Source organism: Taudactylus pleione, unplaced genomic scaffold (genome assembly GCF_031769625.1).
Source record: "Taudactylus pleione unplaced genomic scaffold, aTauple2 ptg000019l, whole genome shotgun sequence".
Classification (NCBI taxonomy): domain Eukaryota; kingdom Metazoa; phylum Chordata; class Amphibia; order Anura; family Myobatrachidae; genus Taudactylus; species Taudactylus pleione.
Genome location: NW_028284421.1, coordinates 1,032,685 through 1,058,382, shown reverse-complemented (window position 1 = coordinate 1,058,382; position 25,698 = coordinate 1,032,685). Strand labels below are relative to the sequence as shown.

The window sequence follows — 25,698 nt, the reverse complement described above, 5'->3', positions numbered from 1 at the left end:
GTTTATTTATTATCTTTTGACTGGCAACACTGGCAATGACAGCACGAAGGAAGCTCTTATGCCCTTCTTCAGTTACTGTTACTCTACTCATCCTGGAATAATTTCCTCAAAATTGTTGTTGTGTTTGTTCTCTTCATTCTAATGAGATATTCCCTATAGCACAGTCTGCTAGGCATCACAATGAGGTCAACACTGATGGGTATAAATATCACCACTGCTTACAATAGCAGATCCTATGGAATTTGACATCTTTGAAACAGTCAACACAACAGGAATTCTCAGCATAGGGGCTGTCAGATAGCTGTCATTTCCACACTAGAACAAATATATTCACATAAAACAAAACATGCTACTGTGTTAGACAAAGGCATAAGGCACTCACTTTGCAAACAGTCGGCGTTAAGGAGGTCTTGACATTTTTCATGACACTTGACGCCACACTCCGTACATCTCATGCCTTGTCTTGCTATTCCCCAAAGCAGGCCTTCACACTCGTAGCAGTATGTCGGTGTTGTTGCCGTCCATACTTCAAAGTTGTGAGGCGTAGTGGATGATATTGGATAAATAAGAGCTTGCAACGTCTTTTTGAAAACATGAGCTTTCTATTGTGTAAAACATGAAACGTGATTAGAATCAAACAGTTGTTGATTTTCTACAGATGAACATATCCGCAGAAGTGACAGAACTATATAATTAGTTTATGGCTAATATACAGCAAGCGAGGCAAAACATTTGTATAAATAGCATTCTGCAGCTGAACACAGTTCTCTTAACTAAACACTACACAACATGTGGACAGTATCATCCTAATAACATACTACATGAAATGCTGTGAAAACCAAGTGGGACGTTTGTGAGTTTTACATGTCACAATTCACAAAGAGGATTACCATATGTAATTTATATTTGTAAACTGCCATACATTTCAAAAATTGTTTTACACATTGCCATTTATTACAATACCCAGAAATCGCTTACCAGTTCCTCATTGTTTGCAGATGTTCGGATAACCATTGCAAGAGATATACCAGCTTTCCGTGCAGCCAATGTCTAGATAGAAACATTATATTATGACAACATTAACTACATTATACTGAAGTGGAAAGAAACAGATTATCTTCCATACTGTAATGCTTAAATTATTTAGCATTACTAAATACAGTGTATGTATAGAATGACTGAGTTAATACCATCTCACCAAACTTACCATAATAAGCAAATAAAAAACAGACTTCTGTTTATGCTGGGCTCTAACAGAAAAGCACCTCCTTATCCTTTAGGGAAAGATTGGCCATCTTACTGTGTGATGTATGTTGTGCTTTCCGTTGTTATTGAATGTTGAAATGTATTTATATAATTAGAAAAATATGTATTTATTGGGAAAAAACTTACTGAATTTATATTTGTATATGATTTTTTTTCCCTTTGACAAGCTGAGTAGTACAAGTGTTCCTATTGTAATTAATCTCATAAAGAGAGTTAGTTAATGTGTAGTGCCTCATTATATGGTACAGAACAATAACAAGACAATAGCGCTGACTTTAGTAGTTTGTATTTAAAAAAAAATCAATTGTAAGGTTTACAGGAAAGTGATTTTTCAAAAAAAAAGTATTCTATCTACTGCATTATCATTTTCACTTTTTAAAGAATTATGTATTTTACAGGTGCCTCATCCTTTATCCCGCCACTGTTTTCTACAACATAAATATACTACATCAGTCTTGTCACTGTTTACATGACTAACTTATACTTTGAGGTCTGCAATATAACAATGCATTGGAACAGCATATTCTATATTTTACTTATCAATATGCAAATGTGCCATAAGAGCTGCCAAACACACAGCCCATCAGGGCTCGACCGAGCCAAACATGGCTCTGTGCAACTTGGCCATATATGAAGGTGACCAAATTACATGATCATTTAGCACTCAGAACAATCCACACCAGATCACTTCTAGAGGTCTATTTATCAAGCAGTGAAAAGTGTGGAGAAGTTGCCCATAGCAACCAATCAGCTCCTACCTATTATTTTATAGACTGTACATGATACTTCAAAGCTGATTGGTTGCTATGGGCAACTTCTCCACTAGTTCACTTCTCCACACTTTTCACTGCTTGATAAATAGACCCCATAGTCTGCCCATAGCCTTGTACCATTTATCGTGACAGATCTGTGACTGCGTTACCAACATGCAGTGATATCAGGTCAATTGCCTGAAATTGGCTGGGATCGCACACCATGAGGTTAGTAGAAGTCTTGAAGAACACAACATAATGCAGTTATCTTCATAGATTATATATGGAATTGCTAGAAAGAGCAGGATGTGAAAACTCTATGGCTGACCCAGATTTTTTTTTATTTTTATTTTTTTTAGCAGAAACATGGACTGAAAGCTGCTCTTACATCTAAAGGTGCCCATCCACTAGACAATTAAGTTGAGCGATTGAAGGGTAATGATCCTTCAATCATTCATAAATCGTTTGCAAAAATGTCTATAACGACCAGCGATGCGCGTGCCGGCTGGTCGTTTAGACATCTATCATCGTGCAAACATGCTGGAGACCCTCAGGTTGAGCATGTTTGCAGATGATTGATGAGCCTGCACTGAATGACTGCTCGTTCAGTGCAGGCTCATCACAGACTGACAAACGACTGCATGATTACAATGTCGTAATCGTGCAGTCGTTTTCATGTCTGCTAGTGGAAGGGCACCTTAAGACATCCTTTCTGGATACCCAAGTTGGATATGAAGTGTGTCTCTTTCCTTTCAGCCTAGTTTGGTATTAAGGATCTTATAACTTTATGTAGTCATTGGTGACAAGTACATGGTCCAACTTTCTGCTTGGAGCTCACTATCTTCCCCATGAGTACTACTGCATTCCCACTAAAGATATAGGGGTCTAATTACTAAGCAATGGATGGAGATAAAGTGAACTGAGATAAGGTACCATCCAATCAGCTCCTAACTGCCATGTCACAGGCTGTTTGAAAAATGACAGTTAGAAGCTGGTTGGCTGCCACCTTATCTCCGTCGACTTTATCCAAGACTTAGTAAATAGACCCCATAGTAAGATGCCGACAAGTGGGTTTAATATCCAAAATCTCAATAATTTTAATGGGTGTTATTATCCATTAAGAATACTGCTAATCTCCATTCAAGCATATAATGTACACAAGGAAAATGTGTACAAAGCTAAAAATGTGTGCCTTGAAAAATCAGCACAATGCAAAGCTGGGCAGATAAACGCCAGGTGGATTTTAACGCTGACAAGTGATCCCCAATGCATTTGGGAACTGAAATCTGTCAGCAAATGGATTACTTAAAATGTGTGGAAATGCAGAACTTCTCAGAGGAAACAACCCTTTTGTCAACCTGTCATACAGCACATGAATAATGAAATAATTTGCGCTGTGTGAGACACTGCCATACACACCAATTTAGTCCTGCACAGGGGCCACTTTATGTAGAGAGAATTCATTTTCATCTCTAAAAGTATAATTTTGAACAAATGGATCTCCCACAAATATTGCATTAAACTATTAGTACAACTATAAACACAACTCAATAAATATAGAACATACAAATCCTATGCGCCATGCTGATTCTGTAAAAACATCTATTTTTACTGTACAGCAATATTACTATTAATATTATTATTATTATTTAAACATCAATACATAGGATAACATAAGACAATCTCAGGATGCTGTGGTCGGGGCATCAGGGAAATCCAACATGTTGGATATCCCTGAGTTGCCAATCCTGTGTGTGTGTGTGTGTGGGGATGGGGGGGGGGCTGGAGTAGGAATTAAATCACCACTTAATGAACCTGTACCCAAAAAGGGGATTGACAGACATGATCAGAAGAAGGACAAAGTTGCTTATGGGAAATGGGGAACAAAGATGGTAAGCATATATATTGCTAGAAGGAGTGAGTGTGGAAAGAGTACCTTGCTCTCGATGGCTCACTGTTTGTGAAGAAAGGGTCAGTAACAAAGAGGAAGAACTGGGATAGATATTAAGTAGGTGATCAGAAAGGTAGAGTAAAGGATTTATAAGGAGTGGTTATAGGCTTTTATTAAGAGGTGGGTTGTAAATGCTCATTAGAAGGTGTGAATACTGGTAGAGAGAGTGATAGGGCGAGCCAGGGAGTGAGTTCCAGAACAGAGGGACAGCATTAGAGAAAGCTTGGATTTGGAAAGAGGAGGTGACCAGATAATAGGTGAGGTAGCAGAATAGTGGAAAGAGGGGAAAGGAGAATCAATCCCTCCACAAAATAGAAAAACAATGCAATATGCCAGTGCTCATAATATGGTAAATGCAATCAACATGTATGTGTCTTTGGAGACACTGACAGATAAATGGAGAGAATTAACTAACAGATTTTAGTGGGTCAAATATATAGAGAGGGAGGAGAGGAAAGTGATGTGGTGGTGATACACAAGCCACACTAGGATCTTTAGAGGAAGAAAAAGATAGGGCGGTAGTTAGTTATGGGGAAGTTAGGATTTTTTTGGATGGGTGATATGAGAGCATGCTTGAAGGAGGACTGTACTGGCTGAGAGCAACAGGTTGAAGAGGTGGCAAGGTAGGATCAGGTGCCAATAGAGAGGGAAAGGGGATAGGTAGAGGGAGGAGAAAAGTGTGTACTTATTCCGTAATAGAGGGTAGAAATGACTACAGTGTAGACAGACAGTTGGATATAGGTCAAGGTGTCACAGAAGTCTGAAGGGAGGAGATCACATCAATTTTGCACATGAAATGGGGAGCCAAAGTTAAGGGCACAGAGGAAGAAGGAGAAGGTACTTGGGTGAGGACAGTGGAGGCTGATGCAGGTAGCAAAAAGGTGGTGAGGATTGAAAGACTGGGCATTTTTACAATAATAAGTACATACAGCAGCTTAAAATGTTTGCTAAGCTCAAACAGTATTTTCACCAATAGCTGGCTAATCAAGTTTGTGAGAAGATATCAACATCCAATTATTACATAATCTATTTATTAGTACAGTACATAATGAAATACCAGCTCCAGTACACGGGTCTTACTGCTCAAGTGTAGTCCTTTTACTCTAAATCTTCTGTATTCCAAGGAGAACTGCACTTGAGCAGTGAGACTAGTGTGCTGGACACATTATTTCATTATTTTTAGCATATTTATATCTACTGTATCCTAAAAGCTAAATGTAACAGTACATATGCACTTTGTATCATTTACATTAATGTGCTGTGTAGACTGAATACACTGTGCTTACTCTATGAGTAACACATAGGGAAAATGACTCTAAACAGGAGTAACACGTGACCATTATCCTGCCTGCTGTCTAACATCGATACAGCAGCTATCTACAGTATCCTGGTACTTCACATATAGGGGCTTATTTAATAGCATAATGCTACATGAATGACCCTGAGATGCCATTTGTACTTGTATTAGTAAACATTACTGTATACTTGTTAAATGCTTCCTAAAGACCGCACAGTCATATTTTGTCTTGGGTTTACTAGCTGATAAATCTTTTCACACAAAGTTGACTTAGTTGTCCTCACAAAATTGCATACATCTTGCTTTGTTAATCAGACCCATGCCTACTGAATGAGCATCTGATGCAGAACTTCTCAGTACTACACCGGACTGTTTTAGTTTCAACCCTGTGGGAGCATATCATCACTTCCAGGACTTGTTCTTCTTTACGCTGAAGATAGTCCTTAATTATTATTTATTACCAGTTATTTATATAGCGCACACATATTCCGCAGTGCTTAACAGAGAATATTTGTCCATTCACATCAGTCCCTGACCCAGTGGAGCTTACAATCTATATTTCCTATCACATGCGCACACGCACACGCACACACACGTTAATTTTTGTTGGGAACCAGTTCACCTACCAGTGTATTTTTGGAGTGTGGGAGGAAACCGCAATACCCGGAGGAAACCCACACGAGCACAGGGAGAATATACAAACTCCACACAGGTAGGGCCATGGTGGGAATCGAACCCATGACCTCAGTGCTGTGAGGCAGTAATGCTAACAATTACACCGTCTGTGCAATGACATTGGCTGTATGTTTGGGTTCGTTTTCCTGCTGCAGAATAAATTTGGAGCCAATCAGACACCTCCCTGATGGTAATACATGATGGATAAGTACCTCTCTGTATTTCTCAACATTGAGGACACCATTATTCTTGGCCAAATACCCAACTCTATTTGCTGAAATGCAGCCGCAAACTTGCAAGGAACCTCCATCATGCTTCACTGTTGCCTGCAGACACTCATTATTGTACTGCTCTCCAGCCCTTCGCAAACAAACTGCCTTTTGTTACAGCCACATATTTAAAATTTTGACTCATCAGTCCAGAGCACCTACTGCCATTTTTCTGCACCCCAGTTCCTATGTTTTTGTGCATAGTTCAGTCGCTTGGCCTTGTTTCCACATCGAAGGTATGGCTATAATTCTTCCATAAAGACCACTTCTGGCCAGACTTATCCGAACAGTAGATGGGTGTACCTGGGTCCCACTGGTTTTTGCCAGTTCTGAGCCAAAGGGCTGGAGAGCAATATAATAATGTGTGTATGCAGGCAACAGTAAAACATGATGGAGGTACCTTGCAAGTTTGGGGTTGTATTTCAGCAAATGGATTCAGGGATTTGGTAACTGATAACTGAAGAATTTGATAACTCTAATTATCTACTCCTCCAGTGGTACAGACCATTCCTTGTTTTTATCTTGCATCTCCAACAGAACATTGATTTCCAAAACACCTTGATCTGTTTTGCTTGATAACCATGCTTTCCTTCTGCTATTAATATATACGCTGTACCTCAAACATGAAATCCTACTATAGGTTTTATAATGCAAACAAAACACATGCCAATCTTCCTTAAAGTCATAAAATTGAGAAGTTGCTCATAGCTGCCAATCAGCTTCTGTCAGTTATCTAGCACAGCCTGTAAAATTACAGTTAGAAGCGGATTGGTTGCCATGGGTAACTTCCCCATTTTCGCTTTCTTCAAGATTTGATAAATCTACCCCTTAATCATTACAACCCAACAGCTACCTCACAATCTGCCTGATAACAACTCCCTAGGGCCATAGGCATAATACTGTTTTAGGGCTCCATCCCCCTTCATTCGCAACCCCCCCCCCAGTAATTTGGGTACCTGTGCCTAATGAGCCCCATAAGGTTGCCTAGGTTGTATAACATAATCTGGCCTTGCAATCAGCTGTCTCTATTGTTGCTTTTCATATTACTATATGCATATAACACAAGATACCGCAAGGCTCATGATGACTACCACTGATGTACTGCCCATCTAATACAGTATATCTTTGCACTATGATGGTCAAAGGATATCCAAGCATACAGTTATGTTTTAATATGTCTTGTGCTCAGCTGTCACATAATTACAGGTAGAATAGAAGAATGGGACTATGGAAACAGCATTCATAGTACACTGCACTTCATTAAATTCCCTGGTTTCAATCAATAGTCATAATATGGCAAAATGTTATATTTTGTAATTGTGGATTTTGCTATTTTTTATTGTTGACAATACAGTTGTCATTACAAATGTAAGCTGGCTGGGATAGCAATTACATTCTTGCACATATTCAGTACATTTATAATTCTTAATCACCAACAGCAAATGAGTTACATAGAAAAGGTCAGATAATTACTTACCATTGCCTGCACTCACAAAAGGCATTACAAGGACAAAAAAGAAAAGAAAAATATAATTAGTAAAAGACAAAAACATATAGCCATAAAAGCAACAACTTCTTTCCTAAAAATCGATAATAAATAAACTTGTTTGTAAAGAATAAAAGATATTATTGTTAAAATAGAGCCATAAAAGCATTGCAGAGATTGACACCTAAACAGTTTAATTTATGAAATAGTCAATAAATGCTGTTCAAACTTGACAACTTTATAATGCACAAGAGATCGCTATGTATTATTTCAAACAAAACATTCTAACTCGCCAAACACCAGGGAACTTGTAATTAAAGCACGCAACTTTGTTCTTATTTTCATTAACTTGATTTGTTGTTTAGTCTTTTACAGTTAATGCGATGCATAATATTGCTTAGACAACTACTTGTATAATCTGTGCATAGAGACATCATTTTGGCATTATATTTCCACTGGCTATAAGGAGACCACCAAAATTGAATAAAAAGAAACACATTTGCAAAACATTTGATACATGTAAGAAACTAGCTTATAGTCAATTTGTTTAGTATGAAGTGTGTCTTGAATCTTAATTGAACATAAATGTTTGTGCTAGTGCAGCCTAAGGATTGACTAGCAGAATATGAAAGCAAAACACATAAAAATAGTCTATTCATATACAACAAGGAATAGATTTATTTCTACTGAAGTAAAACATTCAGTTACTTCTGTAATAATAAACATTTCTATAGTATATAAACCAAATTATTATATGGTGTAGTTAGCATTTTTAAATAATTGGTGATAATGATTTCTTATAATTCAGATAATTGATATTTATGCTTTTCCAATAGATCTTCGATTCATCAAGAGATTTGTGCTTGCTTTTTAGAATGGGGTAAAATTAGATTCAGATACAGTTATGTGCATCTTTCTATGAATTTTCAAACATATCTATCCACCCGTTTCCATGGTTCTCACGTATGCAGTCATTTTTTGGCAGTTGGGTTGGGTACAGGATTCTAGGGTCAGAATCCTAACCCTGACCCTCCCCTCCCGCAGCCTAACCCTAATGCCCCCCACAGCCTAACTCAAATTACCCCCCCCCCCCTTGCAGCCCCAAACCTAAAACGTACAGTCGGGATGTCAGTGGTCAGGATTCTGGTGCTGGGATGCTGACCACCGGGATGGTAACTTCATACCGTATTACAGGTTGAAATCTAATTGTTTGATTTACGATTAGATTTACAATTAGATCAGCGTCTTTGATCAATTAATTTGAAGTAGCAACAGCATTTATTTCTGTTGCTGTTTTAAATATATCTGTCAAAGTGGTCAAATTTTGCAGGCTTCAACAAACTGCAGGTTAGTAAATCTATCCTAAAGGTCTCTGTATCTGGATCCGCTTATGTGTAGGGTAAAACAAGCAAACAGGTCAGCGATCAGTTCTGAAGCTGCATACACAAACAACGATTGAGTTAATGAACGATTTTAGTAAACGATTTTCTACCTTGAAAAAATGAACTAAAATCGTTTACTAAAGTTGTTCATTTACTATGTTCATTTAAATGTAATGAACGATTTTTATGAACTACAAATGATTTTTGCATATTAACTAAATGAAAATCGTTGAGTTGACAAGTTTGACTGAACTACAAACGTGAACGCGCATGAACAATAATCGTTCATCGTTTGACTCAGAAAGTGAACGATTTTATTAAACGATATAGTTCAACAATAATCGGTCAAAAAATTGTTGTGTGTGTATGCACCTTTAGTAATGATCTGCTAATGTATAATAGCTAATCTTATGAACACAGGAATAATCTGTAGCCCAGGTAATACTGAAATATCTCATCCAATTAACTATAAGGGGATGGAAGTTTTAATTATTAAGATGCTTGTTTACAGTACATCTGGAATGAAGATATTTTATACCAATGCCATACAGAGGACAATGCGTATTAAGTGAAAATGGAAGAAAGATGGATTCACTAAGAGCATTGAAATTAGATCTTTACTGTAACAGTGATCAAGCTTTGTAATTCTTTACTCCATGAGGTGGTATTAAATTTGCTATTGGAATTAAAAGATGTATTGATATACTGTATGTAGCCGAAGAGATTGATCCAGTGAATTTTATAAAAAAAATCCAGTGAATTTTATAAAATATATATTTTTTTAAACATTGTATACCATAAAAATAGCAATGTTTATGGTATACAGTAATGATGGCCATTGACAGCTGTACCACCGATGGCCGATGGTTTCAACCATCAGTAGAAACAATCAATTGATTGAGGCCAGAGCCACCGATGTTTCATTAACATCAGTTTGCAAACCATTGATGGTTGGTGGCCATCCCAATATACTGTACAGCAGTGTTTCCCAACCTCGGTCCTCAAGGCACACTAACAGTCCTGGTTTTAGTGATATCCATGATTTAGCACAGATGGTTTAATCAAAATAACTGAGGCACTAATTAAGTTACTTGTGCTCAAGTATGGCTATCCCTAAAACCTGGACTGTTAGTGTGCCTTGAGGACCGTGGTTGGGAACCCCTGCTGTATAGTATACCATCCCTAATCGGAGGCCCATATCAAGTCTTGATTGTACAGGACCGCCATAATAAAAATAAAATGACCTATAACATCAATGTTAAAAATAAATAAAAATTGAATATTTTGGTTGTGCCGTAACATCATGACGTGACCAGGTGTCATGACGTCACTGTCCAATGACTGTAGGCATGGGAGTGGCTTTGCAGCCATTCTCTCAACAGCCCCCTGCGGATGCAACTGGACCCTCCCACATCTCTGCTGGACCCCTCTGCTCCCCGCCATGGACGTTGCTGAACCCCCGAAACGCAAGCCGGAACCTGACGCACCCCCAGCCTACACCGCCGGACCCCCAGGTATTCTAAATGCTGAAAAAAATCCCATATCCGAAATGCTCCTGGCCCGGAGCGTTTAGGATATGGGAAACTCTATACCTGTTCATACATACATACATATATATATATATATACACACACACATATACACACACACACACAGTATATATATATATATATTTTTTTTTTATCTATAGTTATCCAACTGCCACTCTTTGAGGCCAGGAAGGAAATTTTCCTCAGTGAGGATAATTTAGTAGCTGTCTTAAGGGAGATTTTTTTTTATTTTAAAAACAGCTATTTCAGCAATAATCGGCAATATCAGCTTCTGCAGAATGTTATGAGATCCAGCCAATACAATTCATTTTTTTTTAATTCAACAAGTAGAACATTGACAGAATATAAACATTTGTGTTAATTGTGTAGTCATTGGTTGCTCAAATTATATCTCTATCTCCCCAGCTGTCCATTACTTACCTTTGGTAGTAATAATAATTTCATTACAATTAAGGTTATTAATGTATGATTTTTTTAAAATCTACAAATCTGATCTAACCATGATTCTATAAATGCAACAAATACTGCACTCATTCCATTTAATGCTCTAAGGGGTGCAATCTGCATTAACCAAGCAAGTGCTTATGCATACATTTCTGAGAAGACCCATGACTGCAGCGCAAAGTGGTAATGTTTGCAAAGGAGCAGAAGTTTGCAAAATGCCGATGTGAGGAGTTCGCCAAGTTAAACGCATTCAAAACACTGAATGGAGTACCACAGAGTGGGGGTGTCCAACCTCAATCCAGCCCTGAACACACAAGTTCACTAATGTTGTGGAGTACTGCAGAAACAAGTTGTATTTTCCAAATTTCTTGAAACAATATAATTAGGAGGAGAGGGCAACGTTTTTTTGGAGTGCTTATTGCTGTGTGGAATAGCACATGGCCATATCCCATTACATCTTGTGATTAAAGTGAAAAAAACTGAGCAGTGTTTTACGAGAAAAAAAACTGAAAGCTTATTTTATTGAAAAGGGATGGCACTAAAGTGGTAGGAGACTAAAGATTGTTATGCCTGTCACCTAGGCACATTTCTACCTTGTGGATTTGAGCACAGAAAGTACTGTAAGTGTTCACCTTGAACTACATTGGCGGAACCATCCTGGTGCGCCAATACCAACTAAAGCATGTTGCAGTACTAAGTGCAGTTTGTACATGTCCTCCTGTATGTATAATCTTGTGGTCTCTTTGCATAAACATATCACTTACCACATCCCGGACAATATCTAGTGTTTTCTTCCTCCGGAGATCAGGCATACTGTCAATTTCATATAGCCCACTGCCAGGTCTATAAGACCTGACTGCAAGAATCTCATGCCCAGATGACATGAGAAAGGGCTTAGAACAAGCGAAAAAACCTGGAGGCAGCAGCAAGGAGGCTTTTCCATCATTGCTGTTGCGCCTAGTAGGCGAGTATCACTATACCAGCCCATTATTGGACCTGTGTCCTGGGGACCTCACTGTGCGAATTGCCATATCGCTTACTGGACCCTGGTTATATTTGGACATTGAACTTGCTCTAAATAATCCATCACACATCTGTGTCTGGGGAACCTAAATCAAGCAAAAGCTCGTCAGCATTGCCAAACGGACCTCACTCCTATGTGGATATTGGACTGGGTAAGTATTTAGCTGGAATTACATCTACAACATGCACAATATTGATTACATGGACATATGAACTTGTTTCCTATGTGATCAGGACCCACCTTTTGAGTGACTAATGAGTGATGTGTATGACATTTTAAAGAAGCTTTAGGATTTTACGCTATAATGTGTTGATTAGGGTTACCTATCTATTCATTAAGGATTAAAATATGCAATTTTATTTTCACTATTAGAGCGCTGTTTATTCTTGTTTGTACACACATAAGTGTTCACCTTGAACTGCATTGGGGGAACCATCCTGGTGCGCTAATACCAACCAAAGCATTTTGCAGTACTAAGTACAGTTTGTACATGTCCTCCTGTATGTATAACCTGGTGGTCTCTTTGCATAAAGAGGTCTCTTACCACATCTCGGACAATGGGTAGTGTTTTCTTCCTCCGGAGATCAGGCATACTGTCAATTCCATATAGCCCACTGCCAGGTCTATAAGAAAGAAAACAACTTAACTGTACAGTAGTACACATTTTTACTTTCAATGTTTAGTTCACACACAAGTATTGTATGCCTAACAAATAATTTAATCAACAATAGTAATTGCATCAATATTCACCTATGCCTAAAACCATTTACTAATTTTGTGTCATAATTCTAAGTCATACATACTTATAGTACATGAAGCATAATATGATGCTTCAATTCAGTTACTTCAGCCTAAGTGACACCTATAGTTTTTACTTTCTGTTCAATTTCGTACATATCACACAATGATATACAAAATAAATGCAAACAACAAAAAAAAAATCTATTTGTTAATTTAATTTTGGCAGCAAGCATTTAGGATATCCCCACATCTAAAACTAAACATTTTAGTTAATGATTCAAAAAATATATATGTATTTTTTTTTAGCCCAGTCGCTCATTATATGGAACAAAATACTGGAGGACCATACTCTAGTATTTATTTAATAACATAATCAAGTAAGGAAACTTGTAGGCTGATATGCAAAAAGGACTATATACATGTTTATCTGATGCAAGGCAACCTGCAATTTCTCAACTGATTATGCAAAGGCATTTTAAGAGGAGAAGAGGCCCCAATTCAAAACACAATGGGGCAGATGTGTGAAGCTCTGGGAAGTGATAAAGTGAAGCGTGATAAACGACCAACCAATCAGCTCCCAACTGTCATTTTTCAAACACAGCCTGTAACATGACAGTTAGGAGCTGATTGGTTGGTCATTTATCACTCTCCACTTTATCACTTTCCAGAGCTTCATACGTCTGCCCAAATGTGCGAAGTAAACCTAACACTAACCATTTCTCAGTAAACACCAACCCAACAGTGACATATGGGGTTTACGTATGGGGTTGGCATCATCAGGATGTGGCATGCTTTGCTACAGTGGGAGCTGGGCATCTTGTTAAATTGAAGATTGGATGGATGGTGCAAATTACAGAGAGATACAGCAAGACAACCTGTTTCAGCCTGCTAGAAAACTAAAGCTTGGGAGAAAGTTCATCATTCAGCAGGACAATTATCCAAAGCACAAGGCCAAAGCAACACTGGCATGATTGAACAACAAAAAGGTGAACGTTCTGGTTAGACCTCGATCCAAAAGAGAATCTGTGGCACTATTTGAAAATTACAGACTACAAGTGTTATCTGAACAACCTGGAGCAAATCTACAATGAGTGAAAATCAGTCCCAAACAGTGTGCAAACCTGGTAGAAACTTACGCTAACAGACAAAGCTATTATTGCAGTAAAATGTAGTTCTACCAAGGGGATGTAGTTATGAGACCAGCGGCCACAATACCGACATCAGAATCCCGAGACTTAAGATAGGTGTCAAAATACAGACGCCTCTCTTAATCCCGACGCCGTAATGCAGAAGGACGCCAGCCCGAACGAGGCAAGTCTGGGGCGCCCTCAGCGTTAGCTGTGAGGGGGGGGGGGTCTTCTCCCTTCGTGCTGCCGGCATCGGGATATGAACCAGCGGCCGGGACTTCATACCCATTCTCTACCAAGTACTAGTCTGAAGGGGTTGAATATTTCTGCAAGCTGCATTGTTTTCAGTTTATATCTATCTTTATTTTTTTTAATTTGTCCTCAAGGCACTGTAACAGTCCCGGTTTTAAGGATAGCCATGCTTGGGCACAGGTGACTTGATTAGTACCTCATTCAATTTGATTTAACCATCTGTGCTTAAACATAGATATCCTTAAAACCTGAACCGTTACAGTGCCTTGAGGACCAAGTTTGGGAACCTCTGAATTATGAGATTGAACAATCTGGGATCAATCCAATTAGCAGCAAAGGGGGCAAATTGCCATTGCAACGGCGTAAAAACGCCAGCAACGGCACTGCAACTGACCCCCCTCGCGACCCAATCTTATCCTGGATTTGCATTGATTTATGTATGCAGCCCTATGGGGTTGGGGTTGCGAACAAAAATATGTAAGCCCATAGGTACCTTAAGAGCGGCATACAGCCACAAGGCAACTCATGGCTAATTGGATTGTCCCTTATATGTGTCAATCGTAAGAAGAACAAATCTCTTGACTTTTTAGGGAAAAACCACTGTATCTGCCCAGGCCTGCACAATTAAGCAGTGCTGTGTGATATTTCTTGCTGCACATTATCTAAATAATCTTCCTAAGGCTGGCCATACACGGTGCGATGAGGCGACGGGGGATCAGACGTCCGACATATCGGGCGGTCCGCACACTTGGTGCGATCTGATGGCTGACCGCTCGATATGCTGGCTCCCCCCTCCCTCACCCGCATAGCAATACAAGGGATCGCCCATCACATCCCCTGATTGCATGGTTCTGCAGTGCGATCAGGCGATGCGATGTACGACCCCACAGGAGCGCACTTTGTATGAAATCAGGCCCATACACGGTGTGATATTGTACCAATCCATCGGATCGGCTACTTTATCGCACCGTGTTACAAAATGTGATTTTGGTGGCACGCATTGCTAAGACAAATCACACATAATAGGTATTTAAGTCCCATTAGCACAAATTCTGAAAGTTCTTTATCAGTTAGCATAGCCAGGATCCAAATTACATCTTGGACAATGGCCCAGTTTTAAGTTGATATATCACTTTAGGCTATTTTATTTTTAGTAACTTGGATATTTGCAATGAAGAATAATATATTATAATATTACATTGTGAATAACAACTAGTCTATTAGCTGGATGTAAATAATTTCTCATCATGTATTTAAAAAAAAAAAAAAAAAAAGAAAAAGATTTTCATGCAGCCTAATATTGACAAACTGTTTTAAGCATCATGATTTGCAGTTGCATCATGACCCTGCCCTAGAAGGCAATTTACTACGTGATACTACAGGCAGCACAGATGGTGTAATGGTTAGCATAACTGCCTCACAGCACTGAGGAGCGGAGTTTGTATATTCTCCCTGTGCTTGCGTGGGTTTCCTCCTGGTGTTCCGGTTTCCTCCCACACTCCAAAAATATACTGGTAGGTTAATTGGCTCCCAACACAAATTAACCCTAGTGTGTATGTGTGTGCGCTTGTGATAGGGTATATAGATTGTAAGTTCCATTGGGGCAGGGACTGATGTGAATGGCCAAATATTCTCTGTAAAGCGCTGCGGAATATGTGTGCGCTATATAAATAACTGGTAATAATAATAATAAATAATATTGAACACTGACTGATATTACATCACCAACTCAAGGCAAACCTTACCGAAATTAAGTACTGAATAAGATGCAATGTAAATTAATCTTAAATAAAATAGTGCAATATAGTATAGTTGCTGCTTCTAGCACAACTAAATAATCTTCTATTTATGTGTTCATATACATCTATCTTCAAATTGAGCCAAATAGCACCATTTAGCGGGCCATGGACTTTGTGATTTACCCAAGCCAAAACACTAATCCTAAATTTAATTCCAAAAGATGCGAAAACAGAGACACGCAAAGTCAGAACAGGTGAAAAGTGGTGTCTGACACGGGGAAATCAGCCTGAAACCCCCAAAAAGATGCGGAAACATTGGGGATCCATGTAGTAGTGCCCGATTAGCCCTAATGAAACAGTTTGGGGTACATAAGTTCGCACAATTGCCTCTAATTAGCGTCTTTGCACAAGTGGTGAAGAATAGCATAAAGCAGTATTTTTAGGAGAAAATAAGTAGTCCTGTCAAATTTGGGGTACTTGAAAATGGGTGCAAGCATATTTAAAAGTTGCTAAAGTTAAGTTACAAGAAATGTAAAATACGCACCTTCAGCAAACACCTGCAATCAAAAAACACCTCACCCATACTTGCACACCCCCCAAAAGTCTATTTCGCTACTTTTTATGTGTGTGCCCCCACTTTGCACTTTTTTGCCCCCTTTTTCAAAGTGATTTTTTTGGGGTGTTCCTCACTTTTTTTTTTTTTTTTTACGCAGTTATCCTCTGTCCCAAGGATGCAGAGTGGTTCCCCCTTTGCACCCCAAAATAGCGATTTTGCACTTTTTTTCTCCACCTAATCAGAGGCAAATCTTTTTCGCCTATTACATTGCATTGCGTTTTTGCGTACGCGTAAAGTGTTTGCGATTGAATATGGAGATAAGTTTCCGCCTGGTGAAAAGTCGCAATCGGTGGCACTATCGCGGATCTCGGCTTTTTGCAAAGTACTGAAATGTATGGGGTACACTGATTGCCGATTCCTAACAAAATATGATTGGAATTGCTAAACCAGGTTGTCCAACATGTTTAACTTCAGCGATCAATTGGGACTGTAGATTGCTAGTGTATGGAGACCATCAGTGGAAATGCTGACAGTTGCTAGTAAAATGATGAGTCTTTCAAGATTGGCAGATCTGTTATTTGCTGAAAATGATCTGCAAATCACTGCACAATATCTGTAAAAAGTAGCACAATGCAGGAAAAAGTACAAAATCTAGGGTAAAAAGGCAATTTGCAACTTTATACCAATTATTTTGCTACAAAAACACTAATTATAAGTATCTGTTACACTATAAGCAAAGTACTGTAGAATGCAAAATTGAAGGAAAAGCAGAAAGTATAAGTGTATAATGACACATCTGTATATTATAGTCAGGTCTAGTAAAAAGGGGCTGACGCTCAGTTGGGCATACACCTGGTTGCTTAGTTTAACATACGCACAAATGTACTGCACATGCCCATGAAAAAAGTGTTTTCTTACATCCAAATCGGACATCGGACACACTTGGAGAGGTAGAACCATGCAGGGAAGTGGCATGAAAATGCTGTCAGAGTATATTAAGGTTATGTTCACATAATTACAACAGAGGCAGAGTGGTACGATGATGCAGTAACGCAGCATTACTTACAGGTGTCAGGCGGCTGATGGGAATATGTACTGATAATGATTTCCAGCACTAGCTAGCCAGTATTGATAGGCTGATTGCAGACTGACCTCTGAAGCTGATTGTGCTTTCCTCATTGCTCGTCTATCACATATTATATGATTCCGTGGCCATAATTAGGACATATTTTTGCTACTTTCATTTAAACATGAGAAGGAAGTTTATACCTGCTGTATTTTATTCAAATCAAACTAAGGGCCGAATTCAATTAGCCGCAATAACCCATTTACGCGTGTAAACAGTGACGGTTCTAGGGGCGGGAGAGCAGGGCTGTCGACCAGGGCGCTGTGACCTGAGTGCGTGGATGCAATTACCCCACCGGTGCTGTCTAATCTGACAGTGCCTGTCTGCTCTTGCCCGCTGCAATTATCTGCTGCTGTTCACAGTGGTGGGGGGAGTGGAGCAGTGGGGGAGAGTCGAGTGGAATTGTTGTGGAGTTGAGAGTGGGTGCGAGGTCTAACTGTGGTGGATGTGGGGGAGGTGTGAGGGCTAATGGTGGTAGATGTGGGGGAGGTGTGAGACTAATGGTGGTGGATGTGGGGGAGGTGTGAGGCTAATGGCGGTGGATGTGGGGGAGGTGTGAGACTAATGGTGGATGTGGGGGAGGTGTGAGGGCTAATGGTGGTGGATGTGGGGGAGGTGTGAGACTAATGGTGGTGGATGCGGGGGAGGTGTGAGACTAATGGTGGTGGATGCGGGGGAGGTGTGAGACTAATGGTGGTGGATGCGGGGGAGGTGTGAGGGCTAATGGTGGTGGATGTAGGGGAGGTGTGAGACTAATGGTGGTGGATGTGGGGGAGGTGTGAGACTAATGGTGGTGGATGTGGGGGAGGTGTGAGACTAATGGTTGTAGATATGGGGAAGGTGTGAGAATAATGGTGGTAGATGTTGGGGAGGTGTGAGACTGATGGTGGTGGATGTGGGGGAGGTGTGAGACTAATGGTGGTGGATGTGGGGGAGGTGTGAGGGCTAATGGTGGTGGCTGTGGGGGAGGTGTGAGACTAATGGTGGTGAATGTGGGGGAGGTGTGAGGGCTAATGGTGGTGGATGTGTGAGACTAATGGTGGTAGATATTGGGGAGGTGTGAGACTAATGGTGGTGGATGTGGGGGAGGTGTGAGGGCTAATGGTGGTGGATGTGGGGGAGGTGTGAAACTAATGGTGGTGGATGCGGGGGAGGTGTGAGACTAATGGTGGTGGATGTGGGGGAGGTGTGAGGGCTAATGATTGTGAATGTGGGAGAGGTGTGAGACTAATGATGGTGGATGTGGGGAAGATGTGAGACTAATGGTGGTGGATGTGGGAGAGGTGTGAGAGCTAATGGTGGTGGATGTGGGAGAGGTGTGAGGGCTAATGGTGGTGGGTGTGGGGGAGGTGTGAGACTAATGGTGGTGGATGTGGGGGAGATGTGAGGGCTAATGGTAGTGGAGTTGGGAGAGGTGTGAGAGCTCACGGTGGTGGTCCTGGCAAACGGCACCCCCACCTGTACAGCGTATGTGGCCGGTGACTTAATATGACACAAATATCTACTTGCAGGCATTTTTATGCACCTCAAATTTATCTAGATCATTTATTGCAGAAAAACACTTGCTTTCTATAATTATTTCACTGTTTTTGAAAAATGCATATAACATCCATTTGACACATTTTAAGAACCCCATATACTTTGCTTTTGGCCACTAACATACGTCTATACTGTTATCCAATATGAGTTTGCATTTTTGAGGGGTACATGCTGATTTCCCCAGTTTCACCCACACAGGTATTACCAGCAAGAATTACCACGTGAACACTGGAATAGGCTTTTTCCAATTGAATTGCGCATTAAGTGGGAGCGCACATACATGCATTAAGTGAAGTTACCATGCAATATGCTAATTTAACATGAAGTAACAACATTTCTTTTATCGGGGCTTATTGAATTCTGCCCTAAATATGGAAAATATTTTTACTATCACAATTAATGTTAAATAACTTTTTCTTAACCCTGGTGCATATGCTACTAGTGAAGTGTTGTACTCATATGGGCATAAATGTAATATCTGGCTTTAGTATGATGAGAACTGTAACTTAAAATCAATATATTTATTGAGAGAAAGACATTGAACATCACATCCACCATGGAAACAAACCTATCAAAAAAATTTTAAACTGCTATTGTGACTATGGGGTCTATTTACTAAGCCTTAAATGGATATAAAGTGAATGGAGATAAAGTACCAGCCAAACAGCTCCTAACTGCCATGTCACAGGCTGTGTTTGGAGTTGGTTGGTTAGTACTTTATTTCTCTCCACATTATCTCCTTCCAAGGCTTAGTAAATAGGCCCCTAAGAGAGGCTGGATGTGTTGTGTTCTCCCCCTATCTCATATGTTGCTAATAACAGATGTATTCTTCAACCATTATACAATTTATTCTTTTACAGCCAGTGTCAGCCCCGCTTGGACAGCACATTGGGAGCCAGGAAAACTTTGCCAGTTGTTTGTTTCTGTACCATGTGCAAGACTTGGCAGTGCCAGCCAATGAAGAGCAGAATGCACAACTGACAATGGCCAGGAAGACCCGATTCAAAGATGAAGTCAATGGTGATTAAGTACACAGATCAAGCGATTGTTTGCCATAGCGCATGCGTATAAGCAAGTGCACAGCGATTGCATATAGGACGCATGTAGGAATCCATCGCATAGTAAGTGACAGGTGAACAGCGTTTGGGGGTGGTCAGAAATATGCAGGCTTGTCTGTACGATAGAACGCCATTTTATTATAGGCGTGCATAAATTAGCCACTGCGATTGCATACACAGCATGAGAGACCGGTGTGTGAGGAGAGCTGCCGAGTGTGCGGCTGGTCAGACCTGCTGCAAGGGTAAGATGGTCTCTCGATGTCAGGCGATGTTACCAATATTTATGCAGGTATGCGTCGTCGCACGCAGGTAAGAAGGCAGCGGTGGGCGTCTTTATGCTCAGGTGATCTTTGCACAGAGCATATTTTCGCAGCTGCGTTGCATATGAAAACGCAGCTGCGATCGCATTAGCATCCGTCTCTGAATCAGGCCATTAGAGCACAACTAATACTATTCAGTGTTATTTATCAGAATGATTTTGCCAGCTCAAACAAATTCTAATCCAAGTAGCAGAAATGGGAGCTGCATCCTGTACTTACTTTATGTCGATTGCCCAGAACAAATAGTTTTACTTGTTGCATTAGGCTTATTGCTACTCTGACATCTCCCTTATTACTATTAAATAGGAAATTCAGTGAACACAACATATTGGTTGTTGCGGAAAGAAACCTCAAGGAAACTCCGAAATCCCAACAAGCTCACTGGCTACAGAACTTTATTTTCCTCTCCAGCATGTCCTACCAGAAATGTCAATTAGCATCCAGCCCCGTGATAGTAGAACCATCTGGCCTACTGAAGATTGGCAGAGATTATTTTCTCTTTATTGTGCAGTCAGGCCGAGAGCAGATCGGTGTCTGCTGCTATAATATTTGAACAAAGACCGGTGAGGAATTCTGAAGTTGTGGAAAGAAATGGCTGCACTTTGGGACATCTCTGTGCCCTTCCTTCCACATAATCATCTTCTCACACACATATTGTAAAACATTTCACAGTTCTAAAGACAGTGGGATATTATATAACAGTAAAGAGAGTCACCATGGAGGATAGGGCTGCTTTGAGCTACTGGACACCATGGGGCATATGTATCAAGCAGTGAAAAGACTGGAGAAGTGGACCAGTGGAGAAGCTGCCCATAGCAACTAATCAGAAACTAATCAGCTTCTAACTGTCATTTTATAGAATGTGCTTATTGAATGCTACCTCAATGCTGATTGGTTGTGATGGCGACTTCTCCACTGGTTAATGTCTCCACTCTTTTTTACTGTTTGATACAATTGCCCCCATATCAGTTCACCTGCTGGATCCAGTGAGTACTATAATCAATATTGATGCTATATCTGTTCTTCCTTTGCGGATTACTTTGGCCTCTTTGGTGACAGCAGCTGTTGCCATAACTACTTACAATATGGGGATCTAACGTTTCTGGGTCAGTGTCCTGCAGTGAGTACACACAGTTTCCTATTAGAGGCTACAATTGTTATTCCAATACCTTATGCAGGGACGGGCTGGGCCTGCCTCCCGTCCACCAGATACATCATACAGTGACAGGGAGTGCTGCAGCTACAATGTTAGTAGCTGTAAACAGCATTTATAATCCTGATTGGTGAAGGGTGCTGGCCATTCTCCAATCACAGTAGTGTGAGTTTTCCACACACTAAATGGTGGATAACTGGAGCTATCCACTAATCACAGTGCATGATGTTGAAACATGATGAGAGACTGCAAGAAAGGGACTGAAGGTGCATTAATGTTGAGTAAATTTGGTCACCCCAGAGATCTGAGGTCTGATTGGTTTGTGCATGGAAATAAAATGTAGACTGTACATTTGATAGACTGTATATCAGAAGAAATATGTATGTTACTTATATGTATTTATTTTAATCAGAGCCGTAACTAGACTTTTTGGTGCCCTCTGCCAGAAAGAGCATTGGCGCCCCCCTCATTTTTCAAAGGGACATAATGCACCCAAAAAAGGGCCATGGCTTCATGGGGAAGGGCCAGGGAAGAGATAGGAGAGGCCGGGAGATGCTGGGGATGAAATAAGAGGAAGCTACAAGCAAGAATGATAATAAACAGAAATTTGACAGGCCCAAACAGCGCCCCCTGACATGTGGTGCCCTGTGCCATGGCACCGGCCGCACTACCCTAGCTACGGCCCTGATTTTAATTACTGGGAAAGGTGAGATGAAACGGGGGAGAATAGCATTAATGGACGGAATTACTCTAACTGTATATAATATTTGGCAACATTCAGATCTGGGGTATGATTCTTACATTAATTACTCACAGCAGAGTGACAGTACTAATATAGGGCCTGATTCAGACCCACTCGCGAGCGGCTGTCCGCTCGCAAGTGAGTCGATGTTATGCACTGAGCATGCGCACGACGGAGGGAGCTCAGTCGTGCGCATGCGTCAGACGCGACGAGCGAAGGAAAGTCCTTCGCTCGTTGTGTCCGATCAAAGGGTGCGTGCTGTCAATGTTGATTGACAGCACGCCCCCTTTGGTGGACGTGCCGGGGGCGTGCCTCCCTGACGGGGGCGTTCCCACGGGAACGCCTCCCATCAGAAGCCGGCCCACTGACATCACTAGTGATGTCAGTGGGAGTGATTTTGGCTCTGATAGAGCCAAAATCACTCCGGAGCTTGCGGTTGAAAACCTCAACCGCAGGCTCCGGCTCGCAATTTCGATGGTCGCGATGGTCTCGACCATCGCGGCCATCACAAAGCACGCTCGTATAGCCTGTGGGTGGTGACCCACAGCTATACGAGCGTCCAGGAGGACGCTCCATGAAAATGGAGCCCGGCCCTCATTCAGAGCGTGCGCTCTGCTCAGAGCGTACGGCTCTGAATGAGGGCCATAGAGTCCAATTCATTGTGAGTTGCAGTGGTGGATACTAAAATACAGGAGCAATTCACCAATGCTCCAGTGTGGGGACAGCTGATCTGCAGAGGGACCCAAATAGGAGCAGAGGGTTCCAAAATTATTCCTTTTCACAAATCAGGCCTTATACAGTCAACTAGATAAATTGTTTGGGGACATCATGTCATCTTGTGCATTACATTTATTTGCTCATATACTTAATTTCTAAAGGCGGATACAAACTAGACGATATGCTCCATGAGCGATATCGTCAGCGTTTCCCCTTGAACTCCCGGGCTGACGACATTGGGCATACACACTGAACGATATCGTTCAGTGACGTCACCCTGCCACATCCCCAAACTTGCATAATCTGATGATATCGTCAGATTGTCCTGCAAGTTCAGGCGATGTGGGAACGCTCATCTCTAACGGTATTGTGCATACACACTGGACGATCTGAACGGTATGAACTATATCGTTATCGTCCATATCATTCACTTTTATAGTCTAGTGTGTATAAGCCTTAAAGGATAATAAATTGGACCTGTAATGAGTCAGAAGACAGAGGGCATGTTTGAAGTATGTTTTTTAATGGAAAAGGTGGCAGGGGTGACATATCCCGGGTCTGATGTGATATGTGGAAGGTCAGATCTGGCACCTGAATTTTAATAATGGATGTAGTCAGATTTGGGGTATGATTTTAAAGTAGAAGGGGGCAGATCTGTCGTCCGATGTTAATACATTTGTAAGACAAGAAAACAAATGGAAATTATATTTATTATTTATTTCAACAATATTATTTTGCTCTCAAATTGTTGTTGTATATGTATTAGCTTGTTTATTTTTAAATGTATTTTTTGATGCCAAGTAAGCAATAATATTATACTTTTCTTATATATTGTGTGGGACTTTACCAACTACATTTATTAATCATAAGTTTTATAATTAGTCATAGGTTGTGAGTTGTGACCAGTGCCATCCTTGGTAAATTAATTCCATTATGCATGATGACATTATAACCATGCAAAGTGTAAGAATAGAAATTGTAATGGTCACCAAAAGCTGCAAGGGTGCAGTCTGTATTATAAATCTGTAACGTAAGGGGTCCCTGTATAGTGTATCTGTCAATAAAAGGGTCCCTGTATTGTATGTTGGTCCCAAGATGCTCTGGGGGAGATGTACTAAGCCTTGGAGAGTGATACATCCCCTACGAACGTAGTCAGGAAGCCGGCGGTCGAAATGCCGATCGCCGGCTTCCCGACAGTGAAATCCTGGCATGGGACTAATGATAGGTGTCTAAATACCGGTGCCTATCATAAGCCCCACACCGAAATCCCGACGTCCAGCATACCGAATGTAGGTAAGCCGGGCGTAAGAAGTTGATAGCCGCAGTGGGGGGAAGGTTAGGTTTAGGGACTCCAGGGGGGACTCAGGGTTAGGCCCCCCAGGAGGGTTAGGCTAGGGGAAGGGGGGGGTTAGCGTCAGGCACCACCGGGGGGGAGGTTAGGTTTAGGCACCCCCCCAGGAGGGTTAGGTTTACGGTGCGGGGAGGGGGGGGTTAGGTTTAGGCACCCCTGGGGGAAGGTTAGGCACTAGGGGGGGATGTTATGGTTAGGCACCCCTAAGGGAGGGTTAGGGGGGAGGGTTGGGGGTATTACTCACCTCAGTCAGGATCTTCATGTGCCAGCCTTTTGGAATTGGTATTTCATCCGCCGGGCTTAGGTCCGACGGTAATTCATACCGATTCTAGCTGGTAGGTATTGTATTTGTTTACTGCTCTTTGACAACACAATTATTGTACATATTTCATTGACTATTTAAACCACACCCACATTCTATAAACCACACTTGCAGGGTTTTCGTCATGTCCAATTTTCCGTCGCAGTTTGCTGGTCGGTCACTTCCTTGTGTTTCCCCCCCAGGCTGAAAGTATCCAACCAGACCCTGACCTTTATCATTTGTTCCCTCACCGCTTAGCCTTTAAGCTTCTTTGGACTAGGCCATCTTTACCTTCTGATTCATTTAATTGTATTATGATTGCCTCAATGTAAATCGCTGTGTAAGATGTTGGAGTTTTATAAAGGAAAAAAAGTAATGATTTATATTAGGAGTGAATATTCGTATATATATTTTCATATTTGAGGGTGTGTAAGTAGTTGCATACCATTATATTTTGCAATTCTTAAACAGAGTGCCAGGAATGTATCTTGCTAAACAAGGATTTTATACTGTAGGTCGTCAGGTGCTGCTGGTTCGACTGCCCACCTTGTCCAATCAGTATCATCTCAGCAACCTTAACATACCATCTTTAGCAAGCTAATCACTGCTCAGCTAATTGCTTGCTCTCAGTATGTGCAGGAAAAAAAGCAGGACCTGTGCAGATTTCCAAGGCAGTACAGATCACACAAGCCACAGCATCTCATTTACAGCAGCATTTCAAGAAATATGCATAAGTCATATTTATTTCCAGTATTGTCCACCTGCTGCAGCCTGGAGACGAGACTGAATGCCGGAGGTAAGTAATTAATTGCTGGGGATCAGTGGAAGAGAAACCTGCTGTTGTACTATTTTAGGAAAGGAACATTTTGCAGAAAAGTAG

The 25,698-nt window shown here is 40.9% G+C and overlaps 1 protein-coding gene across 1 annotated transcript in view; it reads right to left on the bottom strand.

Annotated features, from left to right (window-relative positions):
* The window catches only part of UNC13C (unc-13 homolog C), a 718,105-nt gene that overhangs the window by 540,237 nt on the left and 152,170 nt on the right, over nt 1-25,698 (bottom strand). The window contains exons 4-7 of the mRNA XM_088444832.1: nt 12,641-12,719; nt 7,688-7,693; nt 979-1,050; nt 383-602 (exon numbers count right to left, since the gene is read on the bottom strand). Coding sequence (XP_088300958.1) covers nt 383-602; nt 979-1,050; nt 7,688-7,693; nt 12,641-12,719 — 377 coding nt within the window. The remainder of the gene's footprint in view (nt 1-382; nt 603-978; nt 1,051-7,687; nt 7,694-12,640; nt 12,720-25,698) is intronic.